Raw genomic sequence first — 24,552 nt, forward strand, 5'->3', positions numbered from 1 at the left:
TATTCTACCAATGTTCGGTTCATAGCCTCATAGCAGCAGCAAAAGTGGGTCCCAATCTTATACAAATTCCTCTTAGCAAGAGAAAAAAAAAGGACTCATAGCAGCTGAAATCTTCTTTTAAATTTGATATTTGCAATGTAATCACTTCCCTTAAAACTTTAATTATAAGTAGACCCCTGAATCCACCGACATGAAAGTATCCAAAATTTTTATCGAGGGTGATTTCTATAAAAATATAAATTTTATAAAACAATAAAATAAAGAGAATTTAAAAATGCATTTTTATATTTAAACAATTGATATAAGGGCAAATTTGGAAAACAAATATTTCAGTCAGAAGTAACTAGATGAATATTTTCGACATTTTCATGCCTCATTTTAGGGGCATTCTTTTTTTTGGATTTTGAGAGGGAAATGTTTTGACCAAAAAATTCATGTTCTTTTTTCAGATTTATGTGGGGTGTAGAGAAAGTTTATTTCCCTGTGTATCACATACCATCTCTTGGACAGGTAAATAACTTTCCCACTGAGAGAAAGTTGTCAATACTTGAATAGGATAAAAATGCCCCTTTTAATAATTAATTTTTTGTGACTAAAATGGTTATTGCCTTATTTACATGGGAAATAAAAGAGCATGGGATAAATAACTTACTGAAAAACGAATGAGGCCTTTGAGAATTCTAATAAAAGGGATCTACTTACAATTATATCAAAAAGAAAAAAGAAAAGAGAAAAAATAATAGTGCCCAAAGAGAAAAAAATGGAAGAAAAGTATAACAGACTAAAACAGTGCAAGATATATTCAACTCTGTTTTACACTTGTACACTTATGCATGCAAAATTTCATTCATTTAAGTGCGACTTGATGTATATGTACATCATGAGAACTGGGTGGCCGGCTGAATCTTCAATTTATATATAGCTTAGCGATGGCCTGAATCCTGATGGATGGGTGTTAGTGGAATTTAGCTAGTTTCATTGGGGCCTGAAGAAGTGGAATTTAACATCGGTGTCAACAATTTTCCACACCGCGGCGATGGTTACTAGAACGCTGAGAATCAGGCCGAGGCATCCGAGCGCCCAGTTGACGCAACACATGACACCGTATCGCTGAGGCTTCCTGACGACGATCCACATGAAGCATGGGTAGGCTAAGGTTATGGGCAAGGCAATCCCTCCCAGCAGACCGGCCAAGCTTGGCAAGAAGGGGAGAGCCACCGCTATAAAGAATGCGATGCAGCCGAAGAGGGCCCTGAATGCTGCGCGGAGCCACCGTGGGCATGGCTTGTTCTTCTTCCTGGTATAGGCGGCCTCCAGGTCGTCGAAGATTGGCATGGCGTAGATTTGGAATGAGCTTAGTCCGTTGATCACAATGAGCAGGCATGTTAACCCTAGCACGAATCTTGACGTTTCGTGGCCATGGAATTTGTACAAGGCGCTCAGTATCCCAGCATTATTATTAGGCATCTGCCATTATATATATGGAAGCTTTACATCATGCATTAGAAATAAAATTACAGAGAATAAGACAATTATCTGCTTGTGTTGAGTCAAAGAACCACTTAACCTAAAAGCTTAAAATGTTAAGTGATGCCAAGTGAGGTCTTTGAATAGGTTTATTTTCTAACATGTCCTCTCACATAAGGGTCCATTGGGCTTGAAGGGTGTACAGAACAAGTCCACCCATACTTTGAGCAAAAACTTAATTAATTATAATGGGATAACAAGAATCAAGTACTAGACCACTTGGTCAAAGTGGCTATGATACCATGTCAAAAAACCATTCAACCTAAAAGCTTAAATTGTTAAGTGAGGTATTTGAATAGGTTTTATTTTCTAACATGTTCTCTACCGGTCCAATCCAATTGGGATCTGTTTTGAACGTATTAAAAATATCTCTCATAAATAATAATATACAAATATGGGAGAAATTTTCATATGCAATTGGTACATGCTATGAGGTTTGTGTGAGGAGAAGATTCAAGTTCAGAGTCTAGCTGTAGTGGTAGAGGGAGAATAAGGTGGCATTTGGGCAAGTCTTTTAGTGTGGTCTTATGGGTTTCTATAAAAGTCAGTCTACCTCCTTGAAAAGATTGAAAGATGCAAGGATAAAAAAAAGACGGAAAATGACACATTTTGAAAGTTTCAAATAAAGCTTTTATGATCTTTTGCACGATAAACATCTTTTAAATGAATTTAGACTAAACCACCTAAAGCTTTAAAAGCGAGACCCCAAAAATCTCAATGCTTCTTTTGGCCATCTTGTGGGCTTATGGAAGAGCTTTGTTTCTAAAAAAAACTTGTCAAACGGCACCTCCCTAATTAAGTTAGGATACTCACCGAATTTCCGTAGGCCCAATAGCCACCAATTGCGAGGGGAAATAAGCAGGTTGCGATGAACAGGTACGCAAGCTTCACTCCTCTCCACATGGGCACGCGAGCCGGATGTTTTAGACTTGACGGCATTGTCCCCTGCAACAACAATAAGTCAATAACCATATATCATGTCAAAGGCAAAGCATCAAGCAAAATTCCTTTGGAACAAGATGACTAGCTTTCTTCCAATATATATATCTACAACAAAGCAAACAATTAATTAAAAAGGGACCAACCAACCTGTATTTCCAGCACAAGATTATGACCTCTGAAAGCAAAAGAAATGATCCCAAGTGCGTTGAGTATACCGCAAATCCTATCGATGTCGGATTTTGCGTCGAGTGGCTTGTAAGAGACATTCGTGGGCCTAGTCTTGCTGACGGACAGGATCCATATGATGGTACAATAGCTCACAGCGGTGATGGCACCGATCAGCGACACTCCGGCGATGGAATTCAAGTTGGGTAGCTGAGCTATAACAATGGCCAGGCACGTGAACACCAAATACCACTCCACAGTCGTCAATGGCTTCTCGTTGCACATGTTCCCGCACACTGTGCGAAAGAAAAGCTTCATGGTTGCACCGTTGAACATGATCAGCGCAACGCAGGAGCCACCTGAGAGGTACTTAAGGGGGAACAGGGCCAGCAGCTTTCCTCGCTTTTCACCTGGGATGACCACCATTGATCACATATATGTGATTAGAGCAGTGTAAAGGTGCGTGCATCTGCATCGATCGGTGCCTGAGATGAGATTTTCTAGAATCTGATAATCCCTAAATCGTTTTCATGGTGGGCCTGGCAACTGGTTCGGAGTCCAGTTCGAGCCGGTGCTGGGTTATACAGTACTTAAGCTTTCGGCTTTCCCAACCTCACCGCCATGACGAATCGATATCGAGAAGGGACTAGGTAATTCCCGTCCAGAGAGGTCTGTGGCATTAATGGGTCAATCAATAGCTTTATCTGCTGCTGAGACTCAAATTATGATGACATACACAATGAAATTAACATGACGCAACCCCTTCTCTATCGTGTCTCACAAATTAACCAGAAATTCTTCTGTCTCCGCGACGAAAGACCCAATAAGTTTTGCTTTTGCGTGTGTTCTCACGTCGTTGTTGCGGTAAAGACAAAACGTGTTTTGTCTTTTAATTTCAGGGGTTTTGATGTTTTATGCGTAGGTTCATCGCGATGGGATTTGGTTCACCAGCTGTTTGATCAGATGATCTTATTAACTTGACCACTGATCCCTTTATTAATTATTTATCAGGACTTGTGGACAAGGAACGGCTTAGCTGATTATTGTTTTCCCTTCTCATTATGGTGGACAGAATTGGTTGGCGCTTCTACCACTATATACCCACCTAAAAGTCTACACTCTTCCACTTTCTGTTCAGATTGAAGTCTTAATTAGAACACGTAAATTAAGAGGGAATAACGTTGCAGGCATCAACGTTTTGGGGGGTTCGGCATCGATCCAATAGGATGGTTGTTTCTCTTTACAAACATCCAGTTCTTAAGCCTTTTCGCAAACTGATATTAAGCATATGTGGTTTTAAGGGCATTCCGATAATGTTGAAATCTTAAGTCCTTTGTGATTAGCAGCGAGCTTACCGAAAGTTGCCATGGCTAACTGGAGGTATCTGCTGTAGCGAGTCCCAGGCACGGATTCATGGAGATTGACGAGCAACCACAGAGTGTAAAGCTGCCAAGCGAATGCCGTCAACAAACATAGGATCCCCCATGTCCTGAAAGAAAGAAGGGAAAAGAAAAAGAGGAAAAGGATACATCAGATAAAGCCAGCTCTCCTTTCCAGATTGTTTTTTATTTAATTTTTACAGACTAGTCAGACGCTACCCAGTGAAATTGTTTGTTAGAATTTCTTTTCCGATCTTGTGAACCGGGAATTAATCAATATGATAATGCATCCTTAGAAGTTTCATCAGAATCTCGGATCGTGGATTCCAATTATAATTAAGTATATTCTTGTATTATATTCTGTGCGCGATATACTGAATTACTTACCACCCAAGGAAGATGAAGGCAAAGGGAAGCACAAGGGCTTGAAATCCGATTCCGGAACTGAGGGTGTGGAAAGCCGCGTAGTAGGCGTTGCCATTTCTGGACTCTGTGATTGGAAGCCATGCATCTTGGGGATCAAGCTTGGTGATGTGGCCCACGTCTTCCAGGTATCCTTGCATGTTCTTGATCGCTTTCTTCATCGGGCTGGTTAATGGGGTAATTAAGCGCGAGGCCAGCGGGGTTGTGGGTGCTCTTGGGGCGGAATCCAGTAGTGGCGATCGAGTCAGGGATGGAGAATGGAGTTGGAAGGGAGGGACCGAGATGGGCGGTGTCCTTGCTACAGATGCAGCTGTTCTTACTTCAACCGATTCCATTTCCACCATCTCACAGACTTCACCCATCTCTCTCTCTCTCTCTCTCTCTCTCTCTCTCTCTCTTCTCGACTCGATCACAGAGACACCCAAAACACTCATGTATATATACTAATTGTTTGCAGCGGTGAAGTTGGTAGGTGTCGATGTTGATGGCTGGCTTTCTTTAATCTTTTATTTATTCAGGCAGATTGAGGTTGGTTTGTCTATTGACGGTCAGGAACCAGAAAGTAGGAGCCTCGGAAATAGAACAAACACCGAGAACTCATGAGGGCCGCCTGGGCGAAGAGACCGGACCGAGCAGAAGCCGTAGACTGACTAATCACTATTGGCTGCTACATGGTTGATGTCACATAGTGATAATGAAATATAATTGATAATTATTTAAAGCGATCGATTCCTAGCTAAATGCTAAGGCCTCTTTCTTTTACCGGTAACCGGATAATTAATCAATTTATTAAATTTGGGTCTCATGAAAAGATTATTTTTTAGTATTGATTTTTTGGGTAATTGATACTTTCCTAATGTGGGTAAGATGTTGATGCAAATAAATATAGACACCACAATTTATTCGAATAACTTTTGCCTTTGCCCGGATGAATACATACATAGTTACCGGTAAACGAATGGGCCTTAATATAAGGAAATATATGAATATTAAGACAGTGGGGGCCGATCTATCTTTATACTACTCAAGAATGTGACATTATGATTTTCTTCATGTCCATACAGAGAGATTAGTGGTTGAATTATTACATGAGAATCATCCAAATAATCTAGCACTTTCGTTGTTGACAAGCCAAAATTCCAAGTCCAAGTCCATATTCTGGATGATTGCCCACATGTGTGGACTCGCCATCGGATTGCGACTTGGGGTTCAGCCGTCCAGGCCCTTTGAACAACACCACACTAGCTACTACATATTTCATATCGGACGGTGCAGAGAAGATGCTTAGAAGATCTGTTCACTTTAGGGCATAAGCGGCCCCTTTGTGAGGTGCACTACCTGGAAGGCTGGAACTGGGTAGCGGTGCCTAGTGAAGGGTCTAATCACTAGCACTGTATGGGGTTTCTTGTCCCTTTCCTTTAGGTTTAGTGTTTGCAAGAGGTTACTACTCGCTCACTTAAATTAACTTTATGTCTTTGAGACGAAGACTGATTAAAAGTTGATGGAAACCCTTTATTTAGGTCAAACAAAAGCCATGATTTAAGCGAAATTAATTGAGTGTTAATTGTTGATGCCACCTCAGGATTCTCTTATTTAGTGCTTTGGACAGGGAAAGCAATTTCTTGTATACGGCATTCATCAAAACAAAACACTTATTAGGGTTGGTATTAGTATTTTATTTTTGGGAAAATTTCGGATTAGTACCCTGTACTCTGGGCCTAGTGCCACTTTGATTTCTAAACTTTAAAATATGACAATTCAATATTTAAACTTTTAAACATGACACTCTAATACTTACCATTAACTAGCTGTTAACCATCCGTTAAGTGGCATTTGAAAAATACACAAATACCCTTCAAGTGCTATTTAATTTTCCTTATCAACCATCTAAACGTTGACAAAAAATTAACAGTCCCAAATCTTTGTCTTTTCCATTCAAGAAAGTTGGGGTCACATATGAGTGGGCATTCTGGTGACCTCAACTTTCTTGAATAGAAGAGGCAAGGATTTGAGTATGTTAATTTTTTGTCAATTTTTGAATGGTTGATAAAGAAAATTAGATAATACTTGAAGAACATTTGTGTCTTTTTCAAATGCCACTTAGTGGCGGATTAACAGGTAGTTAACAACAAGTACTGGATTGTCATATTTTGAAAGTTCAGATATTGAATTGTCATATTTTAAAGTTAGGAGAATAAAGTGGCACTAAACCCAAAGTATAAGATACTAATATAGAATTTTCCCTTTATTTTCTTTAGAAATTAATTAAATTAGGAATAGCTAGACACATCCGATCCCAATGGGACATGGGGCCTTGTTTTGTGGTGTGTACAGTCAAAAGTGAAAACTTGGGATCCATATTATAAGACTAGACTAGGATATGTATGAATGGGTGGTCACCTTAAACTTTTATTAATCCACCATTATGAAAAAAGAGGAAGATTAAACAAAGGGGAGGACGTAGCCCACCTTTCTCAGAAACTCAAATATAAAGCACAACCTCATCCTCTCAACCCAGCCTACAAGAACAAAAAAAAAAAAAAAAACATAAAAAAAAACAAAACAAGAGCAAAAACACTTTATCCTATACCTAAAACCTCATGAGGTCCCCATTGAGTTAAACCAGGAAAGTAATGAAGATTGTTATTTAAGAAAAAGAAAAACAAAGTCGGATTAATTTTGTCTCTCACAAGTGGTAATGATAAAGCAAGTTGATTAAGAAGGAAAAGGAGATGGAGGTACCACAGTGGAAAGAAGCAACAATCTCCATCTTCAGATTCTATAAAAGAGCCCAATTCTTGGCAGATTGTCTACATTTGACACTAAAAGGAACCCCAATAAGTCTCGTTTGTGGCCAACACAATCGATAGACATAGTGCAAAGTATCACTTCTCTTTTTTCAGAAACACCCGTGAAAGTGCTGAAGAATCACCAAATGAAATTAAGGCTGTGTTTGGTTGCAATGTAAATAAATTTGCACTGACGCAAAACTATGACAGTGCAAATGGTTTGATTGTAAATTCTGACCTATTTTTGTTTCAAATTTTGGCTTATTTTGTTTGATTGTAATAAAAATGAAGTAAACTAAGACATGAATTAAAATAAGGTAAAATAAAAAACAAAATTAAGTGGGAATTTGCATTTTCTTCATTTGCATTCCCAATCCATGCATTTGTATTAATGCAAATAAAATTGTATTGCAACCAAACACAACCTAAGGCTGTGTTTGGAATCAGTGTAAAACGTCATCGTTGTAAAAATACACTGATGACGTTTTACACTAAACCATGAAAGTAACCCTTGCTTTTTGAAAATAGTGATGGGTGGAAGAGTGTAATGAACTTTAAAACTGATGAGATTTTACATCAATTATCAACGTAAAACTCCACTCCATCCAAACGCATGCAAAACTGAACCAAAGTGAAATTTTACATCGATAATAATTTACACCCTTTTTCCAAATGCCTACAAAACTTCTTTATTTACATCACATCCAAATGCAACCTAAAGTGCAAAAGGAAAAAGTGTGAACTGAAACGCGGTAGGCTGCAAATTTCCATATGATCATTGCCGTTTATGTGAAGAGAAAATATGAACGTACTAGGGCTGTTCATAAGAAGGCCCAACCCGACCAAACCAACCAACCCAGACTGATCCAACTCGAATTGGCCAAGTTTTCATAAGCACCAGTCGGTTTTGGGTTGTATAAATTCATAAACCGATGGTTCGGGTCGGTTTCGGTTATCTTGTGTGAAAACCAAAACCGACCCGAACCGAACCGACTTAGTTCCTATTTAACTAAGTTGACTCCATCATAATTCCTAATTACAACCTAACCTAGTCTTCTAGTTCCTATTTAACTAAGTTGTCTCTATCCTACTTTCTATAGTCTTTTACACCAAATAGGCAACCAATTAGACAATTACAATTAGAATTAGGTGTCCTTTTTTACTTAGATTAGAACTTAGAAAGTTTCCTGAAATATACAAATTTCAGCATTCTTTCTATAAAACAGTTTGACTTTCTATTTTCTTGATAACTTTTGTCTTCTATTTTAATTCTAACTTTTTAAATATATTTCCAGAAAATATCTTAAAAACTTCAGTTTTCAGTTTTCAGAATAGATATTTTCTTTTAGACTTCTATGTCCTTTTTGTACAGGAGAAAAACCAAAACTGACCCAAACCGACCAGGTCGGTTTTGCTTAACACTGGGTTGGTTTCGGTTTCCATCTCAGGTAACCCGACCATGTCGGGTTAGTTGGGAAAACCCTAGTAAGCTGACCCAACCCGACCCATGAACAGCCCTAGAACGTACACTAGTAGCTAATGAGGAGCCTGGGCACCTCCTCAAAGACCTCAACCCTCGCAATAGACCGATAGTCCGTCTCTGCACTGCCAAGCTACTTTGAGTCTTTGACTCTTAATATGTCTTTCATAAGACGAAACAGACCACATATCCTGGACAAGGGGACGGTTTTTAAAATTGAATTGGACAATAAACCATTCAGGGGTCTAGTTCCTGAGTCGAGCAGTCTGACCATTTGAATCAAATGGATGGCCTATTCTGATAAAAAAACAAAAAAAAAAATTAAAAAAGTAAAAAAACAAAAAATGATAAAAAATTGTTAAACTCGACTGCCCAGATTAGTGATTTGCTGATCAAATCAACAAATTTTGGCCAAAAAACAGTTATAGAATAAAACGGGACCGGTCAAGTGATCGATTCGAATCCGACCATCTGGTCAAGTCCGGTTATGAAAACATTGGACTAGGGTTCATCGCCATAGGTGAACTTGGGCTTCAAGTTATTCATCATTTGTATGGATTGTGATTCTGCCAACATAATAAATGTTGTTAATCAGTAATATTTTGCTTATTCGCCTTCAATGTGGCCGCTGTTAAAGGATTTGTATAACCTAGATGGCTCAGGTTGTCCCTTATTAATAGAACTTATAATGGAGCAGCTCATGAGTTTGCAGCCAAAGGAAGATCTGGTTTAGTTGCTGTTTCGGGGTTGGCTTCGTTGCTGGCTGGGGGTGAGTTCGAGGCTATTAGCTAGTGAGGTTTCAAATCCTACGGTTATCAAGAAAAACCGAAATTTTGAATTGAACTGACTAGGCCAAACGGAAAATTCTGGTTAATTGAACTGATTAGTTCAATATTTTTGAAAAATCAAAGATACTGGTTCAATTTTCATTAATCAATATAAAAAATCAGTAGTTAACTGAACCAACTAGTATATATATATATATATATTAAAATGAATATATATATTTATAATATATAATATATTATTTGTAATATAATATTATATATTTCTAATTTTTATTATATATGTATATATTTATTTATAATATATTTTATAAAAATCAAAAAGACTGAAAAACTGACAAACTAAACTGGCAGTTAACTAAACTGATCAACTGGATAACTGATCGGCTTCAATTTGGTTTTGGTTACCAGTTCTCCAAAAACCAATACTATTGGTTTGGTTTGAAAATTAGGCCCATGGTATGATTAACCGAATTGTGAGCACCCCTAATAAAACCTCCCTAGGGTGGTCTTTTTTCTTTGTTTTTCTCTCTTTGTTTTTTTTTTTTTTGTTTGTTTTATTTCTAGCTGTTTGTTTCTCTATTTTTTTACCAAAAAAATGGCCATAGGTGAACATCTTTTTTTGGGTCATTTATTAGAACACCCTTATAGTTTTATGGATTTATTTAAACCTACCCTATGGTTTTCATTTTATTAAGACATCCCCTATAGTTTTCAACCTATTTACTCAATCTACTTTTCATTAAAAAGTGTTTGAACGGCATGGGCCCATGATTATTTATCCAAAATTACCTCTAACACTTCTTTGTATAAAAAATAACACTGACCAAATGGAGCCAAATGAGTGGTTGATCTTGTTTTACTAAGGGCAAAATTGTACTTCATTTTTATTTCCTTTTGATTAAATTTATTCCAATGGACATTAGGGTCAAAACTATCATTTTCCACTATCATCTAATGGAAGGTCAATTAAATAAATTGATTGTAAACCATAGGAGATGTTTTAGTAAAAAGTGTTTGTTTTTCCATCTAAAAATAGTAACATGATCACCTAAACTGATTGGAAAATGATGAAGGTCATGGGCCCATGATTATTTATCCAAAATTGCCTCTAACACTTCTTTCGTACAAAAAACAAAATTGACCAAATAGAGACAAATAGAGTGGTTGATCTTGTTTTACTAAGGGCAAAATTGCATTTCATTTTTATTTATATCTTATTAAATTTATTTCAATGAACTTTAGAGTTAAAACTATCATTTTCTACAATCATCTAATGAAAGGTTAATTAAATAAATCGACTGAAAACTATAGGAGATGCTTTAGTAAAATATACACTATAACATAGGATTTAGTAAATCTATGAAATTATAGTGTTTTAATAAATGACTTTTTTTTTTATCTTATTCCTTATACAGGCATCTGGCTCATTGTGTTTAATCACATTAGTAGTGGCAATTTCCAACTGTTAAACCCGTTAAACCCAACCCGTCATCTAAATGGATCATTAGTACGGCTTGGCGGGTTAGATGTATTGGGTTAAAGCTCAACCCAAACCCGTTCAATTGCCAAACACATCTGATAATGGGATGATAGATCAACGTTAGTTGTTAATTAGCATTATCACGACCCGTGTGCTTTATATGAAGCAAAAGGAAAGAACACTATAATAAAGGGATGGGACCATGGGACGGGTTTTCTATTCCCAGTGTCCAGCACCCCACCTTTTGTTAACGTGATAGTAGATATAAATAATTAGAAGTTTCGTGGCAAAGTGGGACTATCAATATCTTCTATCATTTGCTTAATGTTTGGTTTGAAGGAAAAATATAGAAAAAATAAGGGAAAGGAAGAAACCTTTACAAATCTTGTACAGGTTTTCCGACATTTTCCTTCCTTTCCCTACTCTTTCCTTCAAATCAAGCATAGCGATTGGTGAAGAGATTAGATTAGGTATCTCATGTCACCTAGCTACCAAACAAAAAAAATTTTCACGATAAACAAGTAGACAAATAAAAGCAATACTTTCGTTCAACCTGGCCAATGTTGAACTTTTGTCTGGGCTTGATGCGTGTTATTCATGGGCCATGTTTCTACCCCAAAGTGACTGTCAACCTTAATGATTAAGCTTCCGATTAAGGAACTAAACACAGCCAATCTAAGGATTATAGATGGTTTAGATTGATCACTATGAGTTTGATTTCGGTCAGAGCAAAACCTGTTCGAGCAATCTTTATTGCCTTCCATTAAAAATATTTTCCTGTTTATGTATTTTATTTTATCGAGAGATATTCTCAATCTCAATGCAAGATTACAAAAAACTGTTAGAATGGTGTGGGCATGGATTTTAGGAAAGGTCGACTGGACAGGAGGCGGAGGCCCAAGTGGAGTTGGGATTGGCAAGTGAGACCATGTGCTCTCGCTCAAGCGAGCCAATCCTATCAGTGAAACCTTAACCATGCCCGTGCGTGAGCGTAGTAAGACTACCAGGTCGTCCTCAAAGTCAATGTCCAATTCAAAATCAAGCATATATTGGAAATTGCGCATGGGATGTGCTCAGGTTGGCCCATCCCATTCGATAGGCACTTAGGCGACATTTGGTGGATGTAGAGGTGTAATGTGGACCGTGGCCCACTTTCGGTGCAGGTCGTACTGTGCCCAGAACTCCTTGAAAGGGAAAGCCTAGCACGACCTGTGGTATGAGCTTAGATGGGCCCGTCATGCCGGACCGGGCCAGGGTGGGCTGTGGATGATACAATTTTTTTAGAAAAATATAAAAAGTTAAAATAAATTAACAAGATAAATAGGAAATTAAAAAATGTCTTAAAATTTTATTTTATATGAATTTTGATGTATTTATATATGAAACAATAAAATGAGGTTGAAAAATATAACAATAAAATTGGAATAAAATAGTATACATAAAAATTTATATATATATATATATATATATACAGATTTATTGTGCTGGGCCACTACGTGTGTATATGGGGATTGTGCCGGGCTGCTTTGCAAGCCTGGCCCTCTTTATCATGTTGTATCGTACTAGCCCATGGGCCTTAAAACCCAACACAGCACAGCCTAGGAATCTGGGCAGACCATGGCAAAGCCCAATTACTACAGTGACAGGCCTGGAATGGCCCATATCGTATTGGACTGTACTGGCCCACTTTACAGTTCTAGGTGGATAAGCAAGCAGTGATTGCTCATTTTGCCTCTGGAATACCAGATACTTTCTATTGAAATGTGTAACCAAATGCCGTGTAATAAATCCCCTAGGCATAACAGAACCAGAATACCACATTACCACTATTCCACAGGATTGAGCATGTGGCTCCTTTGAGGCAGTAGAATGAACATGGGCCAGGTCATTCTAAGCTCAAACTTAACTGGAGCACGCCCGTGGTTGAAAAATGAAGCCCATAAGGATTTTTATGTGATCCAGTCTCACCCAATCCAAGCACTTTCAAGCCTATATATTACTTCTCATCGAGTTTAGCCTAAGAAAGACAATACCCGGCCCAAAAATGATATGTAGCTTTACGCTTTTTAAGCATAACATTAACAGCCGTACAAAGTAAATACAAACTATATTTCTTTTTCTTGACTTGCATATTCAAATTATCAAATAAATTAAATCCTAAGAAAAAAAGGTTATGAAATGATATTAAGAATATAATCTTATTTTATTTTATTTTTTCAAGAGCCACAACGGGGGTAGTCCATCCCCAATCCAGGCTTGCTCCCGTTTAACCTGTTTAATAATTTTTGGCCATTTCTTTTATTTTTTCATAAAAATAGATCTTTTATTTTAACTGAACGGTTAAACCGTCAACCCAAAAATCGGTGATCAGAACAGTTATAATTCTAGATCGATTTTTAAAACACCGAGTAAAACCATTTCGAACATTTCAACAATTTCATAGGTAAAATATCGGGCAGAAAAGCGATCGTTGGATTTTAATTTTAAATCTATTAGAGAGTGGCCAGGCCACTTCGTTCAACAAAATGGCCAAGGTTAAGTCGTTTTCCAATTCACCACTTTGGAAGACCCCAAAAAGCCGGGACCAACATTGGGTTTATTAACAATTCTCAATTCTACATGGTCTTTAACTTCTTGCATTACAAATTTACAATGCATAATTAAATGCAAAATACATAGTTTTTCTAATTTATAAGATACTCATGTACACATACTTTACTGTATTAACTGAAACACCCCATGTAGCTTGTGTATTACCAAAGCACCCTTGTAATTTGTATCTCTTTTACTCAATAGTTAGGCTCAATTTGGAAAGAGTAGATACAAATATGTATAGAGCAGATACAAATAAATAATACAAAATATAAGGTTTTGCATTCTGCATATTTGTATTTGTGTTCTTTCTTAACTGAACCTAAGGTTCAATTTGGAAAGAATACAAATGCAAATATGTACAGTTCAAATGCATACAAAATATAAGGTTTTGCGCTTTGTACATTTGTGTTTGTACTCCTTCTAAACTGAGCCTAAGGTTGTGTTTAGTTGCAGTGCAATTTTATTTGCACTAGTATAAATGTATGGAAATGCAAATGAAAAAACATGCAAATTCTTATTTAATTTTGTTTTGGATTTTACTTTATTCTGCTTCATGTCTTAATTTACTTTATTTGTACTACGATCAAACAAGATAAGCTAAAATTTGAAACAAAAATAAGTCAGAATTTACACTCAAATCATTTGCACTGTCATAGTTTTGCATCAATGCAAATTTATTTACATTGTAACCAAACACAGCCTAAGGCTTAGTTTGGAAGGAGTACAAAAACAAAAATATAGAGTACAAAACCTTGTTTTTTTTATGTATTTCCACTGTACATATTTGTATTTGTACCAATGTTTTCAAAATCGGATCAGACTAGATGATCAGATCGGAAACTGGGAACCGGTCAAGTGACTATTCCGTTTTAGCCCAAAACTATTATTTTGCCAAAAAAACGTTGGTTTGGTCAGCAAATCGTTGACTCGGGTAGTCGAACCATTCAGCATTTTTGACCATTTTTGTTTTATTTTTTATTTTTTAATTTTTATTCAAATGGTCAAACCAACGTTTTTTTGGCAAATCTTATTCAAATAGTCAAACCATTTAACCTAGGAACTGGACCCCTGACTGATTCATTGTCTTGTTCAGTTTTAAAAATCCTGATTTGTACTCTTTCCAAACTAGGCCTTACACTCAATTTGGAAAGAATACCAATGCAAGTATATACAGTGTAAATATAAGGTTTTATACCATACATATTTGTATTTCTATTCTTCCCAAACTAAACCTTAGACTCAGTTCGGAAGAAGTAAAAATATAAATATGTAGAATGCGAAATCTTGTATTTTGTATTATTTTGTATATATTTACATTATATATTTGCATTTATGCTCTTTCCAAACTTAGCCTTAAGGGAAGTATAAAATTACATTTTTGACTCAAGTTAGACTAATGGCTGCTGAGCTGTTAACAAATAACATCAATATCTGCAATTATTTTTCCCCTCTATTATTTCGGACAAAAAAATTATTTTTTCTATTTTCCATGAATGAATATATGGAACTATTTTGTCCCAATCTACTACAATGGTTGTGTTGAAAGGCTTTTCTGCTATTTCTAAGCATGGTTGTACTGAAATGTTGATTATATTTGCAACTATTTTGCCCTTATTAGGTCTTGTTCATTTACAAATTGGTCACTTACTCAGGTAACTATACTTACCTAGGTAATACTTATCCGAGTAAGTTTTCACTTACCTATGTTTTTTCTAATCCTCGTGTAAGTAATATAATGACTTTTTTTATTCATAAAAAATCCATATTATAATGGGCAAATTTGCCTTATTATGTTTTATAAACTTTTGGGAAACATATTTACCCACTTGGGAGATAGATAAATTTTACTCGGATAAATAAAATTAACTTCACCGTGGGTGCAATACTTATTGGAAAAAGAATAATGTAAAGTTGGTGAATGGTAACTTTACCGTAAGCGCAATATTTATTAAAAACAAATAAAACATTGTAAAGTTGGTGAGTGGAAAACAAACAGGGCCTAAGAGTCAACATGCCAGGGATCAAACCTGACGTCAGATGACAATTGGTCCAACAAGACGGGTTGATCCACTTATGCCCTATTTCATACAATGCTCCAAATAATGCTCCCTTGCAAACTGGTTCTTGGTGTGGACACCATCTTGAACGTCATTGGACCTTGCATCATGGGTCCACATATATCTCTAGTAAAGAAGTGAAGAAGAACATTTATCTGCCATCTCTTCTTCTTCCTGCTCTTTCTTCTAGTCCTCTTTTGAGATGGGCTTATCTATTTTGAAAAAAAGAGAACCCATGGATCAAAAAGTATCCCACTGAAATATCGAGTCCTCTTTCTTCTAAGGGCCCATTTGGTTAGGGGTCTAGAATTGGAATTAGAATGGGCTATTCGGATTGTAATTGTTTGGTTGGTCAGAATTAGAATCTCATTTTCAGTTCTGTTGGAATGGCATTCCCCCCCTATTTGATGGTCATTCCCTCTCTTCCCTTTGGAATAAAATCCCCTTTCAGCTGATTCTAATTCCCATTTTGATCCTATGTAAACCAAACAGACTATGGGAATAAATCATTTCAATTCCAATTCTAACTATAAACCAAACAGCCCTAAGTTCTTTTCCGAAAGAATAGATAGAAAATGGATAAACATCGTAAGATGATAAAAAAAAGAGGAAAAGGGACAACAGTAAAAACAGAAAGGGATAAGAAATGCTTTTTCAGGTAGAAGACTATTAGACTATATGGTTTTCTAAGATTCTATGGAGACCATACTAGTTATCACCGGAAGTGTCAGTCAGGGACAAGTTCGGAGTAGAAGTTTGATATTATTGATTCCTGCTAGGGGTGTTAATTGGATTGGAGTTGGTCCAATCCGATCTGATCTAATAAGAATCCATTATAGATAAGGTTCAATCCAATCTGAAGAATACTTTGAATCATTTTGGACGAGTCCAATTCAATGTGTAGACCATCCCATCTATTCAAATTGGTTTCAATTTATACCCAAACATGGTCTATTCACACCTGTATTCTTATTTTCTATCAATAGACTGGATATTGGTTCAATCCGATCAATTCAATATGAATTCATTATAGATGGATTAAGCCAAATCCAGTCCAATAAATATTTTGGACTATTAAGTCTAAACTGGTTCAATTTAATGTTTTATTAGTTCATCCAATCTATCCAAATTGATTTTGATTTGGACAGGTGGAAGCCAAAACCCGTTCGTTGACACCCCTACTGCTCCCAAATGATGCTTCAGCTTCATGACGTTTATGATTCAAACAACATCAATGTAAAGATAAAGATGGTTTCTGGATCATCGTGTGGAGCAGTGTCTTCTGAAACAAAGAGAGCTCAAGTAAACTGCGTTATACTGAGTAGAAACAACTGAAACATGAGAAGAAACGCTTCATGGAAGAGCTGCAATGCAACATTATGATAACATGTTGGGTGATGCGGAGAAAGGAACTCTGTGGAAGCCCGACAGCCTAAGACAAGAGAAGCTTACCAAACAGGTAAGGAAAGAGCTTTGGAAGAAAGACTTCCAAGGACTAATGTCAGCCATGAGAAGACCACTAATAAAAACACTTGAAGTTTACTTCTGGTTGAGCTTTGTTTGCAAAGATTTGTGACCGATCCCAAATGGGCAAAGACAAAATATCTGGCTGAGCTTTGTACTCCTTGTCCTTGGGTGTTTCTCTTTCTTAATTATTTGTTTTGAGAAGAAATCTGATTTATTATGTTTAGGGGTATTCCTGGAATGAACTGTTTTAAGAGGTTACACGACCATTTCAAACAAATATATTATATTCTCCTCACACCAATCTCATAGGACATTATACTTATGTGTTGTTATTTATAAGAAAATATTAAGAGAGCTCTGTGAGGAACAAATCCCAAAACGATTCCTCAGTAAATCACCCTTTATACATTAACACACAAAATTACAAAATCTTCTCTGCAGAGTCATTGAACAGAAATGATAAAAAGTTTATACAAGAGTGAGACATCATAGAGAGATTTTTTGTAGGGGAAGAAAAAAAAAGTACTTTGAATTAATAGCATGTGAAAACAAATGTTTCTTCTGCTTCTGTTAGAATTAATAGCATATGAAAACAAATGTTTCTTCTGCTTCTGTTAGAATTAATAGCATATATAGCAACAAGCTATAGAAACATTAAAAAGTCAACTACCCTATTCTTAATTATCTGACTTTTCTGTGGCTTATTGAGGCTTGAAGAAGCTGACTTTAATGCCGGTATCAATCACACTCCAAACTCCAGCGGCGACCAAAAGGCCACTGAGACCCATTCCCAAGAGTCCCAGCCCCCAATTAAGGCACCACATTTTGCTAAATCTCATGGGTTTCTTAATAACCACCCACATGAAACATGGGTAAGCTAAGGTTACAGGTAAAGCCAGCCCTCCGATCAGACCTGCCAAACTTCCCAAGAAGGGGATAGCGACCGCTATGAAGAAGCAACCGTAACCGAACATGGCCCGAGAAACTGCACGTAGCCACCACGGCAATGGCTTCTTCATCCTACTGGTGTATTGGGACTCCATGTGGTCAAACATGGGCATTCCGTAGATCTGGAAGGAGCTCACTGCGTTAATCACCACCAATAAGCTTGTTAACCCAAGGACAGCCCTTGAGGTATCACGCCCGTGGAATGCGTACAGTGCAGTTAGCATCCCGCCGTTTGGAGGTATCTGCCATCAAAATCATGCAAATTAATTAAGCACATTAAGCATGGCTTTATTTATTTTTATTTATTTTTCATTCATCCAAGGCCCCATTTGTTTTTTGAGAAGCTATTTATCCCAGGTAAGTGTTTAATATTAAGTGCATTTATTTATAATTTATTCCTAAATTGGTGAGAAAATTATTTATCCATTATCCGGATAAATAATAGAGATAATTCCCAATTGGTACCCTATACTTTGGTCCTAGTGCCACTTTGGTTCCCGAACTTTAAAATGCAATAATTCAGTACTCAAATTTTTAAAACTTGACAATCCAGTACCTTCTGTTAACTAGCTGCTAACCAACTTTCTTGAATGGAAAAGGCAAAGATTTATGACTGTTAATTTTTTGTCAACGTTTAGATGGATGATAAAGAAAATTAAATAACACTTGAAGGGTATTTATGTCTTTTTTAAATGCTACTTAACAGCTAGTTAATGATAGTTAATGGATTATTATGTTTTAGAAGTTTGAATACTTTATTGTCGCATTTTAAGGTTCGGGGATTAAAGTGGCACTAGGCCCTAAATACATTGTACTAATTTGGAAATTTCCCTAAATAATATCCAGAAAAAATAAATTTTTCATCAACCCCACACATGAATCTGAAAAAAAAAATATTAATATCTTAATTGATAGACACCAAGACCAACTTTTCCCATATCAAAATCTAAAAAATCCCAAATTTAAAAAATTAATTCAATAGTTAACTTTGCTAATAAATAAGCAACCTCAATACTGTTATATACCTTGTGCCCGTAAGCCCAGTAGCCGCCTATTGCAAGGGGAAACAAGCAAATGGCAATGAGTGCATATGCAGCCTTCACACCTCTCCACATGGGCACCCGCGATGGATGCTTTTCACTTGAAGGCATTGTGGCCTGCAAACAATGGAATTTTTCTTTTAAATTAACCACACAGCACTCGATGTTATTTTTGTTCTTAGCTAATTATAAGTGCTCAGTATTATAATAATATAATAATGGCCAGTCAGCATCTTCGGCTACTCAATTGTCAAAGGTTTTGCCTCAATGTTTTGACAATTGAGATAGAGGACTCATGACTCCCAAATCTTGTAGTTTAATTTAATCATGCTTTATTCAAATAAATAAGTCAAATTGAATATATCTGGACAAGTTTAACAGAAATAAGCCAACATCTATAACAGAACGGCCCACTTTGGTCGGACTAGTTTGTTGGTTCCGGCTTTTTCAGTTTACAACCATTCAGTAAAGCCACAGATGGTTATCAGTTCTTGGGTCTTGTGGCCTTGCAAATAAAAGGACTATTATATGTCAGAAATTAAGTATATGTTTGGCATCAATGTTGTAGATACAGCCTAATGTGTGCATTGGAAGTAATGAACTGTAATTTGAGAAAACATTAAATTCGGCATTGCTTCAAACTACGCCTTCTTGATTTTTATGACATGGTTTAGAGCACTGTTTTTTATAGATTCCAAACAAATAGACATTTTTTAGAGCACCATTTATTCCGACATGACACTAATATATCACCGTTTTTTGGAGCAACAGCGTTGATACTAAACAGACGCTACGTGTTGCCTGGCAAGTCTTTCATTTAGCAGCACTTCAGATGATTGGAATTTGAAAGAATCATTTAGCTCTTAAGGTCTTGTCTTTAAAGACAAAGGTATATTGGGCTTTTAAAAATTGAAAAGTTTCATTTGAAGTTTTTTGAAATTCATCATTTTCCATCTTATTCTTATCTTTTAGGCTCAGTTTGAAAAGAGTACAAATGCAAATATATATAATATAAATACATATAAATTAAATAATACAAAATATAACGTTTTGTACTCTTTCACATTTGTATGTGTAGCCTTAGTGACCAAATAGAAAATGTTAGAAAATGGGGTCAGTAACCAACAAAGTTGAAGAATCTTCGAAGAAACCTTTAATGACTGTTAACTTTGAATTATGTTTCTTGATCACACCTGATCGAACCGTAACCGTTGATCTCATCAATGGTGATTAACGGTCAACATCACACCAAAATCAAAGCCGTCCTTCGCGAGCCACACGGGTGCGAGCAAAGTGCACCTCATTATGCTGTGCACACCCATACTCTCCTCTACTATTTTTAAGGAGTGTAAATCAGCTCCTATTAAAATACTGAAAACAAAACTTATAATTTTCTAATGTGAACAAGTTCAAAACTGGATTTTGTAAGAGAAAAGCTAATTTTACAATCAAGTGTGTAAGTGCAATTTCTCGTATAATTGACCAATCAAATCCATTAAATTTAATCTCTATTAAAATCCAATAGAAAAAGTCACTTTTTCAAATTTGTCCAAGCTAAAAGAACCGCATTAAGACTTGTCAAACCAACTGGCCAAATATTTTGAAGAGATGGGTGACAAACCGAGCGTTTCCCTTCACTTTTTCAATTTATTCATTGAAAAATTAGAAGGGGATAACTATTTACCTGTATCTCAAGTATGAGATTGTGGCCCCTGAAAGCAAAAGCTATAATCCCGAGTGCATTGAATATCCCGAAAATCCGGGCGATCTCGGATTTGGCCTTCACCGGATCATACGACACGTCGGGCATTCTGCCCTCGGTGACAGACACCACCCATATCAGCGTACAATAGCCGACGGCCGTGATGGCGCCGATAAGCGAAACGCCGGCGATGGAGTTCAAGTTTGGGAGCTGAGATAGAAGGACGGCAGCACAGGTGAAGACCAGGTACCACTCTACGTTTGTTAATGGCTTCGCATGGCATGTGGCCCCACATACTATCTGGAAGAAGAGCTTCATGGTGGAGCCTCCGATGATGATCAAGGCCACACACGTACCCCCTGATAGGTACATGATCGGGAATACCGCTAGCAATTTCCCTAGCCTCTCACCTGAGAATTTAGTTGAGATTTTACTTTCGTACCAGAACGTTCCTCAAATATTGCATATTCAATGAAAGGCTGAAAGCCTCATTTTCCGTTTTCTTACCAAAAGTTGCATTGAAGAGTTGGAGGTATCTGCTGTAGCGCGTTCCAGATTCAGACTCGTGGAGTTGGACCAGTATCCATAGGGTGTACAGCTGCCAGATGAATGCCGACGTCAAAGTTATGACTCCCCAGCTCCTGTATTTGCCAATTCTTGTTAAAAAATGAATTAATATTCTAGAGAAAGATTACTTCACGAAATTAAAAGATATAGGCTTACCATCCAAGGACAGTGAATGCTACGGGAAGAATGAGGGCTTGAATTCCAATACCGGAGGTAAGAGCGTGAAAGGCAGCATAGTAGGCGTTTCCATTTCTGGATTCAGTGATGGGAAGCCAAGCGTCTTGTGGGTCGAGCTTGGTGAGGTGAAGGGCCTTCCTTATGGGGCTGCCCAGAGGGGTGATGAAGCGCGGAGTTAGAGAGAGTCTGGGGGTCTTGCTTTTATGCTCTGTTGTTTCGACGGAGAGGAGAGGCGATCTAGACAGGGACGGAGAATGGTACTGTGAGGGAGGTGCCGAGATGGGTGGAGTCGTCGACGCCACGTTGGCTCTCGGTGTAGTTGGGACTGAACTTACTTCCACCACCTCACCCATGCCTTATCCTCTGTACTCTCTTCTCTTCTCTCTGTCTCTTTGATCTCTCTTAGAGTCTTGCCTCTTGGCATGTCATTAATATATATATATATAGGTGTATTTAATTGTAAGCTACATGCAAACGATTTGTGATGGAAGAAGTAAAACTAAGTAGATAGGTGTGGATATGCTGAAGATATGCTGACCAGGTTTATGGTTTAAGGGAGGAAATGATAATTTGGGTCGCCGGGGCCAGGGGAATAAATAATGGTTGGAAAAGGAACCGTCTTCTGATCAACCATCTTGACCGGCATCTCATTTTGGAAAAAGGCACTATCTCAAGTCTCAACTCTGAAGAATGCGGCCCTGGACCTTGATGAATAGAAGTTACATCTTTAGGAAAGTCCATTTGGACTTTTAAGATCTTAATGTAAAAGTTTAGATTCACAACTTTGAACTGTCAAAAGATCTTTTAAAAAGAATTGCCAAATATGACAATATGAATGACTTACTTCCTGGTTTGCTTTGAACTGGTTAATAAGTAAACCGACTTTGTGAAATGGAGGAAAATTTACACCCACGTATTTATGAAGTCGTAACATTGTTTATTACTTAATGCTTACTGCCAAAGGAGAAGTTGGAAACATTTTTTTTTCTCTTCGTTCCTAACGAAGGTGAAGGGAATATGTGTGTGGTGGTGACTTATTCATGGGCTGAGCCGGGTTGGGTTTGGGCCGGGCTTTTACTTTTTATTAACAGGATTTTTTTAGGCTTGAGCTCGAGTCCAGCCCGACCAATGAGCCTACAATTTAGACTTGAACCCGGCCTTCATAAAAAGCTCAAAGCCCGAGCCCGAATCCAAAGCCTGACTGTGTATACAATTTTGTTGCTCGGTGCAAAGGAAAAACAATCATCTATTGTTCATCTACAATTGAATTAAAACATCAAGGAAGAGAGAAACAGGTAAAACTTATTTTTCTTTTTGGTCATCATTTAGTAGACCATTCAAAATAACTAGAGTTGAGTACTGCCTTCCTGTTTTGAAATTACACAAAAACCATGGGCACGGTGAAAAAACTAGATGCAGATAGAATTCACATTGGTGTATGTAGTTAAAATAAAAAAAAAAAAATAGCGGCGCAATGGTGACGGAATGAGACAAGGTGTTGCATTCTTCTTCTTTTACATCATCACGGGCTCAAGCAAAATCATTGAGAGTCTGTAGATGAACAAATTTCCCTTTTTTCTTCTGGGTTGCGATCAACAATGGATATCAATTGGACCCACAAGAAAAATCCAAGAAAAGGAAAAGTCGTCACATGCCGGAAAAGGGAGGTTGTCACGAGACTCACGACGACGACGATGTGCGGTTCCGTCCGACTAAGTTCTCGATAATCTGAGTGAGTGATTGTAAGTTGTAGCGGACTCACCATGAGTGATTGTAAGTTGTAGCGGAGGTTGTCTTCGCTGGTATTCCCTGGTAGGATGTCAACGACGACGGTTCCAACGCCAATAGAGGAAGGGTGGAGAATGAAAAGAGGGAAATGGGAACGAACTCATCGTCGGTCACTAGTGGCATCGGTTAGAATTGAGAGTGAGAAAGAATGAAATATGAGAAGGGTTAAGGTTTAAAAGCTATATATTAAAGTCGGGCCGGGCCGGGCTTTTGTGGCAAATCCCGAGCCTGGCCTGTAAAATAGTTAGACTCGGGCTTTTAAGCCCGAGGTCAAACCTGTGGGATAATATCTATGTGCAAGCCCATCCGGGGGTAGGGCCGGCCCATTGGACTACCCATTCGATGAACAGGTTGGTGGGGTAGTTGACTTGCCATCTTAATATTAGTGAAGTACAAGAGCTATTTAACGAACGGTGACCCGGTGAGTTGGTGACCGGGGTGTGTCGAGCTACAACTCGCAACAACCCAATTACTCAAAATAGACGTTGTTCCAATTTCCGATGGTTCAAACTTCAAGCAGGTTTGTAAATGCAGTGTTGAACACTGAATTGGACATTTTAGGCAATGTTTTCAACCCGCTGTCACTAGGTCAGTAAAATTGTTGGAACCGTTACTAGCCAAAATTCTGAGTCCAATTCAGTCAAGACTCAAGATTCGTCAGACGGTTAAAAACTGTTGACCTGGTCAAGAACTAGTCGGTTCGACCATTGATTCATTCATCTCATGACCGGACCAGGTTGTAGGTTATATTATTCAATGCATACAAACTTTTGTAGGTTATAACTTTGCACTCTGATGTTTGATTGGGGTTTTTCTTTTTATTTTGGGTAATTTTTTGAGATCTATACATCCCAAGGTATCGTAGGCACCTTGTCCCGCTATTTTCACAAAATAAATTATTTTTTAGCCTCAAATTGCATTTTTTAATATTTTTTTATAAATACAAAATTAAAAACTGAATTAAAAACATGAATTAAATATAAAATAATACATATAACATATCTAAAACATATTTATACATTATTTAAATATATATTTATACACACACACAGTCGGTTGAACTGATGATCAGTGACCAAGAGGCAAAAATAATTCGGCCTCTGGATTGGTTTTTAAAACATTACTGATGATGCGCAATCCGGCCGGTCTTAGCTGTCAACGACCTTGCCTCTGAACTGAGTAGCAGAGAACCTGAAACGGAGGAGATGAGGAAGCTCTGGGGGGAACCCGGTGTAAAG

General features: G+C 37.4%; 2 protein-coding genes across 2 annotated transcripts; both read right to left on the reverse strand.

Annotated features, from left to right (window-relative positions):
• Positions 1–774: 774 nt before the first annotated feature.
• Positions 775–5,109, reverse strand: LOC104604359 (lysine histidine transporter-like 8). The gene is made up of 5 exons (XM_010268662.3): positions 4,401–5,109; positions 3,990–4,123; positions 2,617–3,044; positions 2,341–2,472; positions 775–1,467 (listed from the first exon to the last, which is right to left on the reverse strand). Exons 1-5 carry the CDS (start codon positions 4,868–4,870, stop codon positions 976–978), a joined length of 1,656 nt encoding a protein of 551 aa, XP_010266964.1. The 5' UTR covers positions 4,871–5,109; the 3' UTR covers positions 775–975.
• A 12,348-nt stretch (positions 5,110–17,457) lies between these two features.
• On the reverse strand, positions 17,458–21,963 carry LOC104604360 (lysine histidine transporter-like 8). The gene is made up of 5 exons (XM_010268663.2): positions 21,506–21,963; positions 21,290–21,423; positions 20,765–21,192; positions 19,066–19,197; positions 17,458–18,282 (listed from the first exon to the last, which is right to left on the reverse strand). The coding sequence occupies exons 1-5, from the start codon at positions 21,877–21,879 to the stop codon at positions 17,794–17,796; spliced, it is 1,557 nt and encodes a 518-aa protein (XP_010266965.1). The 5' UTR covers positions 21,880–21,963; the 3' UTR covers positions 17,458–17,793.
• Between the last annotated feature and the right edge of the window lie 2,589 nt (positions 21,964–24,552).

This window comes from Nelumbo nucifera, chromosome 6, assembly GCF_055504915.1.
Source record: "Nelumbo nucifera cultivar China Antique chromosome 6, China Antique-T2T, whole genome shotgun sequence".
NCBI lineage: Eukaryota > Viridiplantae > Streptophyta > Magnoliopsida > Proteales > Nelumbonaceae > Nelumbo > Nelumbo nucifera.